Here is a 20901-nt window from a genome sequence, read left to right as displayed (position 1 = left end):
TTCAGCCAAATATTCAGCAATTGAAGTAACATGAGATAGGCATAGAGAAATGCCTAGTATGGGTGTGCAGATTTTTAGCCTTCCGACCGCCGAGACGGTTTTGACCTGCATGCTCAGCTTACGATGGCAGGCGGAGATGGGGCCAGAGTTCCCATTTGGTTTTTGACAAAATTCAAAGGCATGGATGGAGGTTCGTTTCACTTTTCGACAAAATTTTGACCCACTCGACTATAATGTTTAGAAGAACATTACTAATAAAACGACGTCGTTTTACATTGAATGATATTTTATTCTTTTAAAGAAAAACAATATCATTTTAAACCCTATAAATTTCTTCTTTTTTTTTTTTTTTTCTGCTACAAACCCTAAATCACTTCATCCCTTGTTTGCACCATTTGTCTGCTCCTCTCTCCACATATGAATCTCTTCATTGATATTTTGTTTTCCACTATCCACTCTCCCTTGTCTCTCTTTGCAATTCACACCCACTACGAAGGCAAAGATATCTTCATTCTCTTGTCTCTCTTCCCACAATCACACCATAAAGTGTCTTCTTCCAATGAGGACAAAAATCTAAGATCTCTTTATCTTCAGCCATCTCGCCATCTCCGATGCATCCGACTGGCTCCCCCCTCTGACATTTCGGAGGTGGGGGCAGGATGTAAATAACCTCCATCCGAGATAAAGATGAAGGTTTTCCTACTCTCCTAATGCTGGCGGAGGCAAAATGAGGAATTATGGATTCTAACTCCAACACCTCCAATGCACACCCCTAGTGCCTAAAAAAATGCACACAATTAAGAGACCATGTTGATAAGAGTTTAAAAGAACTAAGAAGGGTAGAGCATGAGTAAAATGAAGCAAAATCAACCACATTCATGTTTTTAGAACTGTACAAGCCCAAGACCACCATCCAAACTCAATAGTGCTACTACCCTAACCTTCTTCCTCATTTCCCACAATAACAACACCCATTTCTTCTTATCTTATCTTGGGATAGGAAAGAAATTCAATCATTGATACCCTTGGAAGGAAAGAAAAACAAAAAGGGAAATTGAAGAAAAAAACAAAATTCAACTTTGATTTGAGGACTGCTTTATTAGAGGCTGAGAAGTCTTCCCCCATTCTTCAGGTGAGCTCTTCACTTCCATCAATAGTGCCACCACTTCCTTCATGGTTGGCCGTTCTACTGGTGAAGAGTTCACACAAAACATAGCAATTCCAAGTGTTTGAAGCATCTCTTGCACAATTTGATCAGGTAAGCCTTGGAGCTTTGCATCTAGTATTGATACGGCCGGCTCAAAGCTTCCCATCTTCTTTTTCACCCATTCAACAATATGGAGCCCATCACCCACTTGGGGCTGAATCGCGCTACGCCCGCTTAAAATTTCCAGCAGAACCACCCCATAGCTATAGACATCGCTCTTCTCCGTTATGTTCATGGTGTATCCATATTCTGCATTGACAATTCAGGCAATAAAACATGAATATTAACAATGATGTCTTTCTTCTATTCAAACTACAGACAAAGAGCTTAATTCTGGAACAAAACATAAGATATCCCATGGTATTGGAAACATATGACCCTTAAGATCTAAAGAAACAAAGAATTTGCTAAACTGCTACTTATGCTGATAGGTTTTCAGATCATGGTATAAGGAAAGCACTATAGATTCAAGTAAGAGGGGAGTGAAGATCAAGAATACTTGCCTGGGGCAATATAACCATAAGATCCAGCTACTCTTGACATAGCATGGTTATAGTTTGGAGAGTTCATCAGCTTTGCAAGACCAAAATCTGCCAGATAAGCCTCAAACTTGGAATCTAAAAGAATGTTATTGCACTTGACATCTCTGTGAAGAATTGGTGGCACACAATCATGATGAAGATAAGCAAGACCCTGAGCTGACCCAACTGCAATCTTGTACCTTGTTTCCCAATCCAAGTTCCTATTCCCCAGCAACAGCTGTTGCAGGTTACCGTTTGAAATGTAGTTGTAAAGAAGTAGCTTGACACTTCTATTGGAACAGTAACCAAGCAGTTTCACAATGTTCCTATGCCGAATGTGTCCAAGAATTTGAATCTCTGCTGCAAAAGAGTCCACTGGTTCTTCATCTCGTTTTGTTTTCCACAGCTTTTTCACTGCAATCAACTCTCCATTGGGCATTTCTGCCTGATAAACAACCCCAGACCAGCCTTTGCCAATAACGTTTTCATCTTTCAAGCAATCCAGGATGTTGTCAATGCTGAAGTTGAGCTTTTGAAATGGGATGAAAGTCCATGGATAAGAGAAATCTTCAGCCCCTGATGAAGTTGGTGACGCTCCTGAAGATTTCTCCACCACATACTTGTGATTACGCAGTAGTCCAATCCATGATGCAAGAACTAGAATGGTTAGTGAAGCAAGAATAACTGAAATCAAAGCTACAGTTTTGGAAGAGTTTAATCCATTTCTCCGAATTGAACTTGAAGAACATGTAGACCCGTCAATGGACTCGCAAAGATTCGAGTTCTGAAGGTATGAATTCGAAGACAGAGTTCTGAAGAATGGTGACACTGGAATTGGACCTGAGAAATTGTTGTAAGAAATGTTAAGGGAGGTTAGACTAGTTAAGGAACCCAAAACTTTTATTGTCCCATAAAAGGTATTATGGGAAAGATCGAGTGATTGTAACTGTGTCAAACTGGCCATTGTCTCAGGGATTTTCCCTGTAAACGCATTGAAGCTCAAATCCAAACTGATAGTCAAGCTTTTCACATAACCGATTTCAGGTGGAATTGCACCTGAGAGGCTGTTGTAGCTCAAATCAAGTAGAGTTAGTTTCTGCAAATTCCTTATGGATTTCGGGATTGAACCTGTCAGTAGATTATTGTTGAGAATGAGCTTGTTCAAGTAACTGAAGTTCCCAAAGCTCCAAGGAATTTCACCCGTGAAGCTGTTTCTGCTGAGATCAAGCTGCTCTAAATTCACAAGCTCACCAAGCTGAGACGGGATTTCCCCAGTAATGTAGTTGTTGTGCACATCCAACAGCTCAAGAACCGTGATGTTGGCAAGCTCAAATGGAAGTCCACCAGAGAAATGGTTCATGTACAAGTCAAGAAACACAAGATTCTGCAGTTGACCAATCTCCTTCGGAATCTGACCTGAAAGCTGGTTCTCCCCAAGTCTCAATCTCACCAAAGACTGACAGTTTGCAACACTTCGAGGCAACCCTCCTGATAATGAGTTCCCCAGAAGCAGAAGCTTGCTCAGCTTCTTCAAACTGAAAATCTCTTCCGGTATAGACCCTGTAAGCTTGTTTCTCGAAAGGTCAAGCGCATACAGTTCTGTACAGTTCCCAAACGAAGCTGGTATGGTTCCAGACACAGAATTTCCCCACAAGAAAAAACTCTGCAATAATTTCAATTTACCAACCTGCCATGGAATGGCACCTGATAACTGATTCTTATCAAGCTGAATAGCAGTGAGGCTTGTGCAATTGCTCAGCTGCCATGGTATTGATCCCGTCAGCACATTGTCTGACAGATGAAGCTGTTCAAGAACCAACAGCTTCCCCAAGTCACCCGAGATTTCTCCAGAAAGACCATTGGCAGAGGCATCAAGAACCACAAGCGATGAACAATTAGAAAGCTCAGCTGGGATTGTTCCAGAGAGTGAATTGTCCCAAAGAAGCAAGCTTGTGAGCTTTTGCAACTTTCCCATTTGAGGAGGGATTGAACCAGTAAGCTTGTTCATGTGCAAATACAAGTTCCTCAGCTCAGAACAGAGCCCAAGTTCAGGTGGTATAGAACCAGACACATCAGTGTCGTAGAGTGCCAACGTTTGCAGATTGATCAAGTTCCCGAATGTAGCCGGTATCACACCAGAAAGGCCGGTCGCTGCCGCACCAAATGTAGTGAGATTGGTGAGTAGTCCTAATTGTGCAGGAATGTCTCCGGTTAGATATGGATTCCCCCCTACCCGAAACTGTTGGAGGGCGAGCAAAGAGCCTAGTTGTGATGGAATTGACCCATTGACAAGATTGTCTTGGAGGCAAAGAACTTGTAGTGAGGTGAGGTTAGCAAGATGTTGAGGTATTCTACCAGATAATCTGTTGGAGTTCAAGAAAAGGAATTGGAGGGAAGAGAGATTGCCGAGTTCTGGAGGAATGGAACCTGAGAGGGAATTGGAGGAGAGGTCAAGGAGGTGAAGATGAGTGAGTTGGCCAAAGGATGTGGGTATGGCGCCAGAGACATTGGTGGAGGAGAGGTTGAGGAGTTGTAGAGATGAGAGGGAGGATAGCTGTGGGGGCAGAGAGGAAAGATTGAGGAATGTGTTGGGGAGAGACAGAGAGATGACTCTGTCTTGTGGAGAGCATGTGATGCCTTGCCATGAACATGGTGTTGGGCTTGATGGGTTCCATGAAGAAAGAACAGAGGACGAAGATTTAGCAGAAGGGTCAGCAGCAGAGAGAAGGGAGAGGAGGGCATTTCCATCAGCTGAGAGAGAGGAAACCAGTAATGTTTTGGTCATGGTTAGGTAGAAGAAGAAGAAGAAAAAGGAAAATATAACAAAATGGTTTGTCTTCTTCATTTGGGGCGCCATGAAAAATGGCTTGGTGATATATGAAAGTTCAGATATGGGGTTTTTGGAGTAATAGCTCTGACGATAGTGATGGCAAAAGTCCACTCTAGGAGACAACATCCATGTGAAGGAACTTAGTGATGTGAGGAGGATGTTTGTATTTCACACTAAGGTTGTTGAATCCATGCATGTGAACAAAAAAGATTGTGTCTTTCTCATGCATCTTTCCGGTGAAACATAGTGCTGAATACAGTCAAAGTAAAACGGTTGGGGAGTGCTGTCTTTCTTACCGGAAAAAAAAATGCCGCAGCCGGCGCTGACAAGCTTCAAGTCCAACAGCCGGCATGATATGCTTCAATGATTTCAGGGATGGCGGCGGCGGTTGTGGTGGTTTTGTGGTGGCTTGAGCTTTGAGTTACAGGGAGAACTCTTTAAGTAGGGAGATTTTGAAGTCCATTTATATACCGACGGTTTGATTTTGGTGCAATGATCCGGGCACCCGCAATTTCTTTTTTCAAATTGCACATTTTCTCCTCCTTATTTATTATACTATTGAGGTAATCCAACGGCCAGGGTTAATCTAAACTGGATAAAATTTTCCAGCATGGCTGACACGTGAACACATTTACCCAACATGTTTAAAAACTCCACCAGAGCGGTAAGGAAGAAATGACACAAATTTACATGGTGAGGTGGTAATTCCAAGCAATGTGGGTCAGATATTCCGGAAAACGGGTCGGACAGTAGCAAAAGATTCAGAGCTCCATGTCCATGGTGGTGGTACAGTGAGAGTGCCTAGGGAAGAGGAAGACCGTAGGAGGAGTGAGGCAGCTTGGGAGATTGTGAAAGGTAAAAGGGTTGGCGTAAACTAAAACAAACCAATTTCAATGTCTTTTTCTTGCATAAACTATGCGCCCTCAAACGTGGCCTTGGCCTTATTATAAAGGGTTAGGGTCTAAGGGTGGCGTGCATATAGAGGGAAGTTTTAATTGGAGCATCTTGTTGTAATGCCAAATTTGGTGTTTTATATTGATAACAAAATGTACTTTTACATAAACTTTTTCTCTTAATTAGGTTAAATGAATTTTCTTCTTCTTCGGTTTCTAAATGATAACTCAATCAGCCGACGATCACGTTTCAAGAAAGACATGTCAAAAAAAAAAAAAGTTTGCCGTTCAAATCTCCCTCTTCTCTCCCCTTATGCGAACACGTCAAAAAAAAAATTGCATTGAAAGAAATAGATCCAGCTTACATGATGTTATTAAAATAACAGTAGTTTAAGCAACGGTCAAGATTGAATCTCTCAAAATATTTTTTTTATTTTCTCTCTCCTATTAAAAGCTTCTCAAAGTAAGTCAATTTTGAGATACAATCTTAACCGTTGTTTACACTACAACATACATGTTATGATTTTTTTATTTTTTGGATATGTTCGCACAAGAGAAGAAGGGGGATTCGAACTAGTGACCTCCGCTTCATAAGGCGTGGTCTCCAGCCAATTGAACTACCCCTTGGAGATTACATGATATTATTAAAATAACAGCATGTAAGCCAAATTCAAAATAAATTTCTTAATTTTTATAAGATACGAATTTAGGGTTTAGGTTCAAACAAGTAGACAGATTGTAAAACGCATGTCGGAACAAATAAGTACAGTAAAAACTCTCTTACATAAGAGCAAAATTAATGATAGTTTCTATCCTTTTTACAGTGTGGTTACTGTGGTGAGGTGAATTTTAGTGAGGTAGGTGACTTCCTTACCGAGGAAGGGGAGGTGGGTTTGTTTTGGGAATGGGGCAAAAGAAAATGTACAGGGTGGGGTCACATGAGAGAGAGATTGAGAGGTTTTTGATTTTTTGAATAATTTAGGGCACAAGTAACGATTAGGGTTTTTTTATAGGTGTTTTAGGTTTTGACTGTATCCTAACAATTCAGCCGGACAAGACACCTCTCTCATTAAAGTCACACAAAAATTTTAATTTGAAAGCTTAGGGTTTTGATCAAATTGGGCTACTTTGGTATGAAAAGGCAGTTATGCCCCTTGGGAAACACACTTATCATGTGGGTTTCATGGGTATATTAGGAAACCCATTTTGTTAACCTAAAGAAGTGTCCCATTTATCACAAGTGCTCAAACATACTAGCATGAGCAAAACCCTAGTTAATGTACTTTGGGTTTTTGTTTTTTTTGGGTTGGTGTTCCTAGGTGTTGTACTTTTGCTTTGCTTGTTTGCTTCAAGTCAAAACACTTAATAATTGGGCTCGGATACCCATTGAAGGCCCAACTGATTGCCATGGGCTTCATTCATTACTCATTTAATGATGTGTTGAATTTTCTGACCACAAAAAATGGTTTTCCCGGGAAACAAACAAAGACCACCTTTGAATTCATCCACAAGCGTAAATAGTACTGACTACTAAGTATATAAATATATAAAAGATGTTGACATGATTGGTCACCTTTGAAGCTAAGAGTGCTTACGATTTTAAATCAAATTGACTACCAAGTGTTTTGTTTGGAAATTTGTTTTTAAGAAACTATGATTTAAAAACGTAGAAAAAATTGTGTTTTCAAATCGCAAGCAATAAGATACGTTTTTAAAAATGCATTGTTTTAAAAGTTAAACTGCGATTTTACCAAACGCTAATTTTCAAATTACACGTTTTAAAATTGTACTTTTTTGAAACCGTATACCTAAAGAGACCCTAAATATTATTGCAATATTTTTTTATAAATTAGTGTGGTAATTCATACAGAAGTTATTCCATTAGTTTCACGCTCAAATGTAAATTGTCACACGACACTTAACACGTTTATAAACTAATATGACAGTTTACGTGACACTTACCATGTCAAACATTGAAATAAATGTTTATAAACTAATATATGCTGCTACATGAGTACATTGAGTAAGTGAAAAAATTATAATAAATGTTTCACTACTCCAAATATTTATTTTAAAAATAAATAAATAAATAAAAAATTGGATTAATTAAGAAGTTCCCCAATGGACAAATGGGCCACTAAAGACTCCAAATCTCTGGCATTGGTGGGGATCTTTTTGATTAAGGTATACGCAATATAGATGATCTTTTTGATCAACTCCACTTTATATAATATTTGTTTAAAATCAAAATCATCAAGGCATACAACTTTTTTTCAGTAAAAAAAAAAAGGTTGTCGTGCATCGATGCAAATCAAAATCAAAATCAAAACCAGATGCAATATTTATAAGTGTTTTCAAGTCCCAGCCACATGCGAAATCATGTCATATTGGATCATAGTGTTGGAAAGGAAGATATATATATATTAGATATGGAGTTTGCATTTCTTAAGGTTGACGTATATCATTAACTCATGCATTGATGTCCAAAAAATAAAATCTTAATTGGAAAGATGAACATATTTTCTTATATTAACTAGAAACGAAACTTCCTCGCATAATGTTTGCTAAGATAATATACAAAAAAAAACGTAGTTGATTAGTGTGGTGGGTTCGAGTCTGGAGTTTTCATGGAATCATGGGGGGCAAAGTATGAATTATAAGGAGTTTTAGGGTAAATATATTAAGTACGTAAGATTTATAAAATGGAATTCAATGAATATAAAAATTAAAAAAAAAATGGAATTAAGTAAGTGATAATGATCATAGGTAGGGAGGTCCAGCTGATCAAAGGACCGAAGTTTACGTTAATGCGCCGCTAATTGTCTGGGAAGAGGATTATTATATCTGATTATCAGGTTTAGTGGGTTTAATCTCACCTACCCTTTAAGGATTCCTCTCTGCAATCTCTCTCCATCTCTCTCTCTCTCTCTCTAGTGTTAAGCAGCATTCATTTTTGTCCATATTTATGGGTATAATGCTATTTACTATTTAGGATGCGTTTGACATTACAATTTGATAGTATAATCATGTGCAACTGCTATACATCTGGATGATAATGACAATAAAATCAGCTCTTAAATCAGTACTTGTATAAAAATAAATAAAAAAACTAATCTAATTTTACTGACATGTCATCCATGCATATATATGATGGTTGTAGAGGAGTTTTTTTTTTTCCCCTTTATTTATATACTAGGCTAAGAACCTAAATTAAAATATTACCGTATTTATTCCTTTCATCTCATCGTAGAATAAAATCTAATTCCAATTAAAATTTCATAAACAATTTATTTATTTAGAATAAATTACCAAACACCCAAAATACTTGTATATGTCGTATGGGTCAGGCTTTAATTTATTAGGGAATTTTCTTAGGGTTGAATTCAGTCAACTTTGAAGGAACTGGGGGTATATATATATTAATTGCATATGATAATGTTACATTAATAATCAATAAAGGATTCAAAAATAATCAATAAAGTATTCAGACACTTGGCATGCCATAAGATATGAGGGACCTCCCAGCTGAACTTAAGCCTGAGAACATGGACATACATCTGCACTAGATAGGGAGCAAGAATTATTCTTGTCTTTATACACAATCTTGTAAGAAAAACCAAGGCCAAAACATAGAAATTTCTCTCTTTTTTTTTTTTTTTCTTTTTTTCTTTTGTTTTCTCTTTTTAAAAACCAAAAACATTATCAAACAATTCAATTATTTTAACCTTTGTGACACATTAGAACATTTTTTCAAACAAAAAACAAGAAATATCATCTAAAAAGCATTAACAAACAAAACTGATGCACTTGCAAGGAATATTATATTAAATCCCGGTGATAAAGTCTTTAATGTGGTTCCTAAAGCTTATATTTCCATTGAAGCATTAATACATAACTTCTACCGACAGCGGAAACTTGGAAAGAAATAATGAAAAAAGGATCACAAGCACAAGACTCGGAGATAATGAAATGTTTTGTTAATGTGTTTTGAGGGTTTTTTTTTTTTTTTTTTTTGGTTGTTTGAAAAAATATTCTAATGTGACATAAAAATGAAAACAATTTCTATATTTTGTATTTTGGGTTGCTTGTTATTGTCTTTAACTTGAGAACAAAAAACAAAGGCGTAAACAGACATGACCACCACATAAACTAACTTTAGAGTTTAGGGTTCTTTCCCAATTCAATGAATAAATAATTAAAAATCAAATTTCTGGTTGAAAATTTACCCTCCTAAGTCCTAAGCTACCAAGCAGAACCTATAAATTATTACCATCCCTTGTAGGGAGGTAATGGTTTTTCCACCACATAGACTGGACTTTTAGGGTAGCATTGATGTTCATGGAGCCACAAACCCTATTTTGTTTACTAGATGCCAACCTGACTTGGATTCTCTATCTTTTCAGTAATCTTTTTAAAACAAATTAAAAAACGGGTTTCAAGCAATAACGCAAGAAAACATGAAGATGACAAAAAGAGAGGTGCCACTTGCCACTTGCCCCTTGGACATGCGCCGCAGGCCATTATTAAATTTCAGATGAGCAGAAGAGTCTCCAAACTAGAAGTCTAGAAGGCATCTTACTGGAATCCTGCTTCTCAGTCAAGAGGATGCAAGATTTTTCCAAGGCTTTAAAGATAACCAAGTTTGTTTAGGTCATCCATATCCACAAGTTTAGTATATTATTCTCTTGTCTCTCTCGCCTAAGGTTGAGTTCTACAAATGAAATTTATAATAATATCCATCGTTCTTGTGAGAAAAAAGAATTGCTCCTGAAATGTTAAAGAAATTTCCTTTCTGCAAAGAGATTGATGATAACCAAAGCCATCTTATTTTCTACACCCTTTTTGTGTATTTGCAAATGGTGAGTGAAATGCCCATATGAAGTGACTAATATTCATTAGATGCCCTAATTATGAAATGAATACTATCCATTTTAAATGAAATTACCATCAAAGGTGGTGGTTCAATGGCTCAAAGAAGTTCCCAAGTGGTCAAGGCATGTACTAAGGCGTGGGTTCGAATCTCAACAATAGAGAATCTCCATATAAGCCCAATTAGTATTAGCCACCTTGGATTCCCATTAATGCCCTAATGGGGTTGAGTTACGCTATAGTTCATTCGAACTTGAAGAAGCACATGCGGTTCCCACTGTCTAGACCCCTCCTATGCAGTTCCCAGCGAGTAGGTGCTACTATGGTTACGCCTATGTAGGATAGCCACAATTGGTCTCCCCGGCCTACTCTATTGAAAAAAATAATAATAAATAAAATAAAATAAAATTGAGAGTAAGGGCCCCTAAACTAGTATCTTTGCAATCTCCTTTGCGTTGAGCTACAAATGCAACAATTTTTAACCTTGGACTTGACTGAAATTTCCCTTAACAGCAAAAACCAATACCAGAAACCAACTTCAAATCAACTTAGCCTGCTTCTAATTATTTAGGGTCAAAACGAGATTTTGTGACTACCAAACAGTAGGCAGAAGCCTAACTCAAGTCGAGCAACGACCTTGAAGTAAATCATCCATTGTTTATTTACACCACAAGAAGCATCCTTTCCATATTGCTAATCAAATTGGTAAGCCAAAAACTGAATCAAAAGCAAATGGCTCTGCTTGTTTCCATATGTAAAACAAAAACAACACCCGCGAAAGGTTTTGCAACTACAATTGAGAGAATATTTTTACTCTTCCTATCACACATTTGTATAGAACAATGAGAAAAATGGAGGCATCATGTGGACAAGCACAACATTATATGCTCATATCAAATAGATTTTCAAATGGCTTGTGATCTGGCTGCAACGCCAAATAACTTGATTTCTTGTTTATAATCAAAGAGAATAACGGCCGAAGGAAAAGTGGTTCCTTTTTTTCATGATGGGGTGCGTGGCGTTGTGGGGCAGGGGGAGGATAGCAGGACTGAACCCTCACTCTTTTACAAATTGATCACATCACAGGGTAACCGTAAGGGTCACACTGGTTTATGTTCACTTTCAAACTTGAACCATTTCCAATTTGCATACATACTTGCTTCATTGTCAAAAGGTAAAGCATTGGTTGGAAGGTATGCCAACTTGTGAGAGAATAAACCAGCAGGTAGCTTTTCCCTGTACTTCTTTGCCATCACTTCAGCCTCGGCAAATACTTTCTGCCAAAATGAAGTACTTCTCTCAATTTAGGAAATTGGATAGAAGCAATATATAGACCTCCATGAAATCTCAATTCCCAGAAAATGATTAACAATATTACAAATACCTCTTTGTTTGATATAAATAGGCCGGGCTCACTTTCAAGGTCAGCAATACTGCAAGCCACGAAAGCAAAATTATCATTAACAGCTACTTAGTGCCACTATTGGGCGTTACTGAAATTTCCTAAAAGAACAAGGTTCGAAGAGGTGAAAAAAACAAATCAGTAAAGGCAGTCACTTGTTCATTAGAATGCAAAGAATTGTGAAGGCCAGGTCTTCTTTAATGTGCTTAAACTTCCAAACATTAAGAATGTTGTCTTTTTTGCACCTTTCTAACTGACACGGTGCAAGTAAATAGGGAATGCAATATAGTAGAAGTAACTAAGATTGTGGAAAGGGAAAATGAGATTAAACAGACAAAAGCTTAAACCCAGCAACTAAATCCTTAATTACCTCAGAGATATTTTATCAGGAAACATTGACTTCGCAACCAGAACTTTGACCTTCTCATCAACTGCAAGTAAGTCACTGACTGAAGTAATTCGGGAGCGGGTGATGTTTGAGACATGCAGCAACCCACTGTCAAGCATTGAGAAAGTTTAGGACAATGCTCAACCATTGATAAACAAAGTAAAACCAAAAATGCAAAATTTTACATCTATGGAGAATCGAAGCAAATGACAGAAAGAACAGAAGAGAACTAAAGCCCCATTAACTCATATGGTGCTAATTAAAATTTGCAAAGCCCGTGTTGATCCACTAATGGATCCCACCAAAGGTCCTATATAATAAAAGAGCATTTACCTGGTTATAATTAATCATATATGGTTCAAACATCCTTAAATTATAAGGAAAGTGAGGGGATTAAAGCTAAAATTATATCTACTGAATGTTCCCTAGAGATGCAAGAAAGCATCTGTCAAATAGGAATAAAAAGAAGACAAGTTGTGTAATTTCAAGTTAACAGGTTTTTGGTAATGAATCTTCTATGTTTTATACTGGTTAAGGTTTAGTGTCAATCTTGATTAGTCATTGAAAGTCTTTTCCTTGACAAAGTAAAGAGTTTCCATTTCATGTTATTTTAGATTCTACTCGAGCAAATATGTAGAGGCAATGACAACTGTGATTAAAAATAATTCTGTGCAAATGTTGCACTATTTTAGTGGTCAGACACCATTAAAATATTTCTACTTAGACTCCTAGAATAACCCAATAACGACTTTCTACTTTGCACTCCTGTATTTCAAAATGCACTGCTGCACAGCCACCACCAGACCATCTTTACATGGACCTCATCTGTAAAATCCTATCCTTTGTCAAAAGCTGAAGCCAATCATTCTAAATTTACTCTTGTTGGAACCCAGAAACCCTTGGCCACAAAACTTAACCTGCCATTGTAAATATACTCTTATTGGAACCAAATACCTGTAAGTTCCCCACTTCCAGAAATTCCTACAACACTGTCTTCTTATGTCAGCCCATGAAACCTTTAGAAAAATAAACCTTAATTGTATGTTTCCCCTCCATAAACCTATAAGCTGAAGCACTAGCCCACCCATTTGGATCACCCCTAATGTCCACTTTTGTGGGTTGTCATACATCACTTACTGTTGAAGCTTTGTATCAACAATAGCATAAAACTTATACTTGCCAGGTCCTGTCATTCAACAGTTTGTCCTGTTTCCATGTTCCAACAGAAAGAAAAAAAAATGAACGCAAAAAATGCCAACTGCACTAAAACATTTTTTTGTTTATGTTTTTTGCTATTTTCTTTTTCTTTAGACTGCAAGTTCTCTGTGTATCATAGTATCACTTATAAGCCATTCTTTCTTTATCGAGCAATAAACAGATAAACACGTAAAATTTTATGATAGTGCACCAATTCTACATACTAATGCAGAGGGAAATAAATAGTGGATAATAGGGTAAACTAATCATTGTCTGTATACACCATCTCCGTGTTTCTAATATTTCCAGAATAAGCAACTTTCTTCACTACCAACATGATGTCTGGGAATTTTTCAAAGAGAAGTATTTGTGCATGGGAAGCATCCCAGCAAGGTGACATAATAAAAACCACCTATTATTGTAAGTTTTCAACATCTTGGTATGTCAAATTTCTTTTTCTTTTTCTTTTTATTTTTCCAAATGTAGCATTTATGTTCTCCTTTTCTTGCTGCTCTGATCTTGAACTCACTCCACAGAATTTTCTTTTTTTCACAAATGGAAAAATCAAGAAAATTGACATATCTAACTTACTTCCAGTATAAGCTTCCAAAGCAAATTTAAAAAGTTCCGTACCTTCTGTTAGTTTCGCCTATCCTTATCTGAGCTCCATATGGGAAGATCTTTTTAACAGTCCCCTCTAAAAGTGTTCCCTCTCTAAGGTATAACATTTCCTGCAAAATTATGTAAAAAAGTAAGCAGGCCTTCTAGAAAAGTAACAAACAGAGAAAGCTGAATGAGAAATACACACAAAAGATTTTTGCAAGCAACAAAAGAGCAAGAGCACACCAAATGCTATAAGAAAAACTAACCCAAGCTTCCCGCTCACTCAATATTAAGTCATTTTTAGTCTCATCTATGCGAGTAATCTTCACATGTATCCGGCGTCCAACCTACACCAACAAGAAACCAATTATTTCTAAAGCAGACAAGGATTGCATTGAACCGAAGTGAATATATAGACAAACAGAGCATAGTGAACTAAGAAGTTTCCAAACTGAATATCAGTAAAGCCAATGTATCAATATGTAATGTTTTTCTCTTTCCAACTGGACCCCTAGCTCTTGCATTAGGGCCTAAAATAAATATAGTAGGCAGGCAGCTAACCATGTAGCCCATATTCATGACTCTTTTGGTTTAGAGATGTTTATTTACGTTATAAGCAAGTATGCAAGTATCGAAATTCTTACTTTCCAATTTTAGTTTCACATACTGGTAGTGGTAGCAGTATTTGCTGTTCCCAACAGGACCCCTAGCTCCGGCATTAGGGCATAGAATAAATAAATTAGCCACGCTGGGCTAATATTTTCAAATGGAGAACTTGAACAAGACTAAGACAGGGATTTTATGTATTAGTCTTGCCTTAATTGCCTCAATGTCATACCTTACCTTAACATGGGAATTGTCTAGATTCCTAGACAACACCTCTAAACCCCAAATATGCATATAGCTTCAAAAAGCTGCAAGAACAGAAAAAATACTTTTGACTCTGACCAGGCTCGCCAATAGTAGCTCAAATGGGCCCCCACCCAATACTAAGAGGCTGTAATAAAGTCGATCCTCAATTGGGCCTTCAATGGTCATTGACAATATCCAAGTAAATGACACCTTCCTTGATATGAACTTTTACTTACCATAATCTGCATATTGTCTGAATCTTATGCATTTGACACATCAAAAATGTTACAGTAATTCTTTTAACCTCTCCCAATTATGCATGATAGCCATGTTTTGATTGAGGGGTTGAAGGCATCATGCACAGAGGAAACACAAACCATTACCTAATAAGTTGCTGAATGACAAAAAAGAAATCTTTTAAAGACAACTCACATTTTCTTTCAAATCAGTGAAGTTGTACACCCTATTCGATAACTCAGCTTTTGGAAGAAAAGCTCGCAAACCCTGCAAAGTAAACATCAACAAATGATAGCCATTGACAAAATGCATAAGCACATACACACAAATCAGGCATACAAAAACAAAAAAACAACCTCAATTCTTGTAAGAAGACCTCCGGTATTCCACTCTGTTATTTTCACCTCGATAGGTTCATTGAGTTGTTTTATCTGCTCAGTAGAAAACAAAAGATTTGTTTCCCATCGTCAAATAGCATCAATGAAAGACTATAAAACTAATAAGAGCTCACTCTAGGTAGCAATACTGTTGCGAGGAGATGAAAATTATAGTTTCACTGTTTTTTTTTTTTTTTTGATAAGTATATAGTTTCACTGTTTAATAAATCTCACCTTATTTCACAGATTATTAACATTGTATTCCTATTTATTTTTATCTAAAGAACCATATTCGCAAAAATGCTTCCACAACGTTTTGACATACACCTATTTTCCAAAAAAATACATTCCAAAAACAGTCACGTGCAGGCTCTAGATTCTGCATGAAAGTTTCCAAATCAATTAAACAGAAAAGTAAAAAGCAAGAAAAGAACCTGCCTCACTCGATGCCAAGCAATCCGCCGGAAGAACCGTCTAGTTGAAAGCAATGGTCGACCACTAAGTGTTCTCCCAAGAACCTCAGCGAACAAAACAGTTCCAGTCTCCACAACAGGCCTTCCAGGCACCGGTCCCCCACTTAAGGCGCCATCATTCTTCACAATTCCCATCTTCCCCCGGACCATGAACTCGTTGGCATCCTTATCGGTATCACACAATAAGTATTCCATCTCCTTGTCATACAGGGGAAGCACCTCCTTTGTCAACATTGTACCCAACAAATCCGCCCCTACATTCACGTCAAGCTTATTCTCGTTACCTGAAACCACCACTCCCACCACAAAATCACCGGGTTTAGGCTCGTAGTACTCAATACCGACCTTCTTAACTTCCTCACTCCTGTCGTCCACATCACTTTTTTCCTCTAATACAACTCCCTCTTCTTTCACGTCCTCCCCAGAATCTCTCCCCTTGAAGAACTTCAAAAAAGGCGCCAAAGCCTCGTCTTTATCAGGTTTTTCAGATTCCTTGTCTAATTCTGAGTCAACCCCATTATTTATAGGCACTGGGGAAGGCTTATTTAGCAATTCAAGTTCTTCATTCTCTTTAGTAGCTTTACTTTCAGGCTTTTGGGGCAACTGGGTAAACGAGAAACCATCAAAAACCTCATTTCCAGAGCAAAAGGAAACATGGGTACCTCCCCAAATGGAGAAATTCTTAGAAAATATCAGATTTTGAAGAGACCCAACAGTGGAAAATAGTTTGCATTTGGAGGGTTTTGAAGCTGTGCATTTGGGGTCGCTCGAAAATGCGTTGCTTTGGACAGTGTTGGATACAACAGTGAAATTCTTAACTGGTAAAACATAGTTGGGGGAGCAGAGAGACTTACAGGGTTGAAGAAGAATTGGCATTTTCTTATCCAACACACCTCATGAGCTTTGTTCCTTCGACCTTCGAGCTTGGAATTGATCTTTCTTTCTCAAAGACTCGGGCTTTCCCAGCTTGTTTTATCCGTTCACTGCTCATCTTATTCTCGTTTTTTAGCTTGCGGTATCTCTTTCATTTAGGCTTAGGAGCAATTAGGGGGCAGGATTTGTCTGAATATCAGGCCCTGTATGGCTCTTCGGGTTGGCCCAATTTTGTTTTACAGTGAGCTTGGGCTCAGATGGATAAATTGTGCATGTGTGGATATAGAAGGAAAAGAGTGTATGACTACTCCTACTCCTACTCCTCAAGACCACCGCCAAGTGCTCAAGAGGTAATTTAATCAGCTGCGATTACGCCTCTTTATATAAAGAGGAAGTCATTAGTTCGAATCTCCTTCCCTCTTTTGTGCGGACAAGCAAAAAAAAAGTAAATACCACCGCCTATTATACTTGTCAAGTTTCTATTTGTTTGGGCTTAAAATAATTTCTGTCAAAAATATATATTTAAATTAATTTTTTCTTGAAAATTTTTTTTTGGCTATTTTTCACTTGTTGTGACACTTTTAATTGTTGTCCAAATGGCGATTACTAGATGGGTAATCCTTCGAGCCCGGGTTCGTTAGAGCGAGTCGGGCCTAAAAATCTTACAAACTAGAGGTGGTTGGTGGCTACTGGAGGATTGTATGCCTACAAAAGACTCAAGCTCAAAATGCAAGAAAGCCCAAATGAACACAATTGAGAATGAGCATGATATTAATTTCAACAATAGTGACAACTACAACTTCCATGGTAACAATGAATTAGGATGCTCTCCAATTCAAATGAACGGGAGAATATCCAGTTAGTTATATTTGAAAGATATTTTTATCTCATCAAAAAAATAAAAAAATAAAAATACCCTTCAAATATAACTAACTAGAGAATATATTGCTCCATTAGTTATATTGTACATATGGAAGAATGATGGAGTTATTAAGGGAAAGAGAAGGTAACCATCCGGTAGTATTAAGCTAAACAAAGTAAAGATTATTAGGCGTTGGATTGATTAAGGATCGAAAAATATACGATCAAACTTGAGCAATTAAAAAATCCATGATCGAAAAATATTAAATTATTTTTTAATAGTTTATTTTCAACTTAGTATCAAATCATGTTCTTCTTGGAAAACTTGACATTCTACTAATACCTTCGTTGTTTCAAATTTAAAATAGCATATTTTTTTATTCCATTGAGGCTGCTTAAGTAGTTTCGTAATCCTCTTTTTCTTCCTATTGATGCACTACACTTTAACAATTACTAATGTGGGAATCCCTAATTAGTGAAATGATTAAGAGTGTATGGTTAATCAGTCAACTACTAATTAATTAAATTGACAAATCAAATTTTTAGTTTAATCATTTTTTATGAAGCTGAAATCAGCATGGCCACTTTCAAACCTATTTGAGATTGTGTTTGAGAAATAGAGTTTTTAAATCAAAAAAAGCTTTTGAGTAAAAACTTCATTTTTAAGTTTTTACCAAAAGTGTTTTTTTGGCAATTTTTAACATTTTTGAACCCTTAAAAACACTTTTAATTTTTTTACCAAACGAATAATTTTTCCTTTAAACAGATTTGTTAATTGAGTGTTAAAAGCACTTTTAGATTCCTCAAACGCAATTTCAAACAGGCCCTGAGTTCGACTCGTAAACACTAAAAAAAAAGTAGAAGATTGGCTTAGATGCCTGCCAGAATAAACCGATGAGAGTTACCTCCCATGCCTACGTTAGTAAAGGACTTGGAAAAGCTCTTCTTCATTGGGTCAAAGAAGCTTTGGATTCGTGTGTACGTTGAATAAATGAGTAGAGTGTTTACCTTTCCTTTTGAACCATGTTCATTGAAGGTCATGTGCCTTGCCACGTGTTGTCCTTCAACTGGATTGCCCCCTTTTTAGGTAAGAGGAAAGATTTTAGGTAAGAGGAAAGATTGGGCGCTACGCGGCCTATTAAAATACTCATGCAGGTGCTGACAAAATAGGGTTGATAGGCTAGTTTAGGTTTGGGCTATCCAACGCTTAGAGTTAACTATTCGGCCAGGTCCAATGGGTGAGAATCAGGTGCATCCATTTTACCAATTATGAATTATCATTTCGGTTTGCTAAAAAAACTTTATCCAAAAATATAAAAATACTAGACTGCAGCTTAATTATTGTACAAATTAATTAAATAAATCGATCCTCGTCTTCCATAAAATTTTCAATGTATTAGGTATTGGGGATGAAGAAAAAACAAAATAAACAGACATACACACATGCCAGGATTCAAAGTTCAAACCATTAGTTTTCTAATACCTAATCTAAGGAGAAGATATTGCATGGCCACGACACAACAACCCATGAGGGAGGAAATTTACAAAACATAGCTCCAAGTTGACTCTATATCAAATGCCATAATTAAATAACACGTACAATATTGTTCCACACATATCACCCTGGCCTGTTGGTGCATGCCATTTGGCCCATTGTTGATCGTCATTAAGCTCAATCATGAACAATATAGTTTTACAGAAAAAGAAAACAAAGCCAAACAGATGCTACTCTGTCCACATGGATTTTAATGCAGGTGGGTGCATGTGATTTGCTTTGCCACATACAATGAGAGAGACCGCCATTTTTAATTCAAATACCAACGTTTGAACCAAGACAAACTGTACCTTTCCCAGATCGTCATCTGCAAACTGATGATAATAATAATTATTATTATAATTATTAAATTATATATATCGTTAGTGGTGATAATCGGACGTATCATAACTTCTCAACCATTTTATTACTAATCTACATTTCCTTTTCTTTAAGCTACGTACGTACTTTTAAAATATAGATAATCCAAAAGGTATGGAAACTATAGAAGATATAGAGAAGATACGTGTCAACACCAACACTCATGATTAACTCTGCTGTTAGACTTTAGAAAATCGAGAAGTATATATATATTGACTCATCATGATCAATGGGGTAAATAAACATAGGTGTTGGTGTAAATCTTACGTCCAGGATAAGATTCACCAGTTTCGAGTTCTTTTAATTGGTAGTTTTTTCTTTTCTGTCTCCATTTTTTATGATTTTAGTTTCAATCATATGGAATTTAAATCAATGCACTCATGATTGCCTTTAGTTAATTGTAAGCACCTTTTTTTATTTTTTTATTTTAATACCGAAAGTTGGTGGTCAATTACAAATTTACAAATACCCAATATGCAATAAGTTTTATTGGTTGGGTTAGAATATACGGAAAATATAATATATTTTTCATATATTTCATAATTAGGATCATATTTAAATATTCTCTATTTATAGGTTGATTGCAGATTGAAAACCAACGAAGACGAAAAATAGACAGAAAGTCTCCTGACAATTTTTTTTTTTTTTTATACCACAATTACACTACGTCGACTTGACAATCACTGTTAGCATATGTATGCGTTCTAGTGTGAAGTATAAAATTACACGTACATATATTATAGACTATAATAAAAAAATAATGCTACCATTTACACTAATTTATTATACACTTTTTTTTTATATATATATGACATATTTTTAGTGACTAATATATATATATTTTTTAATAATTAATACAAAAAAATCATTTAAAATACATTACATCAGTAAATATAAAATAAATGGTATGAAAATGACATTACTAATATATATATATATATATATATATTGTTGAGTCGCAAAGCTGTAATCCTCTAGCTAGAAAACTTGTGAAGGGGATTGATAAGAAATTAAGCATGAATCATTTGCACATGTGGATGGGGGGCCAAGTTTCACTTTCGTTGTCTGCAAATTTGCCAGATACCCCCTCATCTCTATTACCTTTATTATTATTTTTTTTTTGGTTGGCTCAACTGGGAAAAAGACAGGAGATAAACAGTAATTAAGTAATTATCTGTTTAAACTGTTTGGAATTTAAATAGTTAATATAAATAAACATATATGAGATTTACTTGTCCAAGTAATTTTATTTAAACGGATAAGTTTTATACTTTTTTTTTTTTTTTTAAATCAAATGCGGGAAAAGATTATAAGGAAAAACGGATAAGTTTTATACTTGATTTCTCACATTACTAATCCAAATTGCTAAGAATTGAAGTGCTAATTACTGTACATCTCGATCC

General features: G+C 36.4%; 2 protein-coding genes across 2 annotated transcripts; both read right to left on the bottom strand.

The window, feature by feature from the left end:
* Positions 1-911: 911 nt before the first annotated feature.
* Positions 912-4971, bottom strand: LOC132184958 (LRR receptor-like serine/threonine-protein kinase RGI5). Its single transcript, XM_059598756.1, has 2 exons — positions 1711-4971; positions 912-1456 (listed from the first exon to the last, which is right to left on the bottom strand). The coding sequence occupies exons 1-2, from the start codon at positions 4682-4684 to the stop codon at positions 1074-1076; spliced, it is 3357 nt and encodes a 1118-aa protein (XP_059454739.1). The 5' UTR covers positions 4685-4971; the 3' UTR covers positions 912-1073.
* Positions 4972-11038: 6067 nt separating this feature from the next.
* LOC132184935 (protein PIGMENT DEFECTIVE 338, chloroplastic) lies at positions 11039-16821 on the bottom strand. Its single transcript, XM_059598727.1, has 8 exons — positions 15811-16821; positions 15356-15430; positions 15195-15266; positions 14177-14257; positions 13941-14038; positions 12093-12218; positions 11705-11753; positions 11039-11597 (listed from the first exon to the last, which is right to left on the bottom strand). Exons 1-8 carry the CDS (start codon positions 16723-16725, stop codon positions 11421-11423), a joined length of 1593 nt encoding a protein of 530 aa, XP_059454710.1. The 5' UTR covers positions 16726-16821; the 3' UTR covers positions 11039-11420.
* Positions 16822-20901: the final 4080 nt, after the last annotated feature.

The sequence above is a fragment of the Corylus avellana genome, chromosome ca6, assembly GCF_901000735.1.
Source record: "Corylus avellana chromosome ca6, CavTom2PMs-1.0".
Classification (NCBI taxonomy): domain Eukaryota; kingdom Viridiplantae; phylum Streptophyta; class Magnoliopsida; order Fagales; family Betulaceae; genus Corylus; species Corylus avellana.
Note: the sequence above shows the minus strand (reverse complement) of the source record. Positions and strands in the feature narration are given on the sequence as shown.

Bases quoted from the DNA above. Each gene is read 5' to 3' on its own strand.
- LOC132184958 (XM_059598756.1), bottom strand. From the start codon at position 4,684: ATGTTGTCTCCTAGAGTGGACTTTTGCCATCACTATCGTCAGAGCTAT. The intron at 1,457-1,710 runs GCAAGTATTCTT...TTGTCAATGCAG, and splicing joins TTATGGTTATATTGCCCCAG to AATATGGATACACCATGAAC.
- LOC132184935 (XM_059598727.1), bottom strand. From the start codon at position 16,725: ATGCCAATTCTTCTTCAACCCTGTAAGTCTCTCTGCTCCCCCAACTAT. The intron at 15,431-15,810 runs GTTCTTTTCTTG...TCTACTGAGCAG, and splicing joins CTTGGCATCGAGTGAGGCAG to ATAAAACAACTCAATGAACC. The intron at 11,754-12,092 runs GTAATTAAGGAT...CGTGGCTTGCAG, and splicing joins CCTGATAAAATATCTCTGAG to TATTGCTGACCTTGAAAGTG.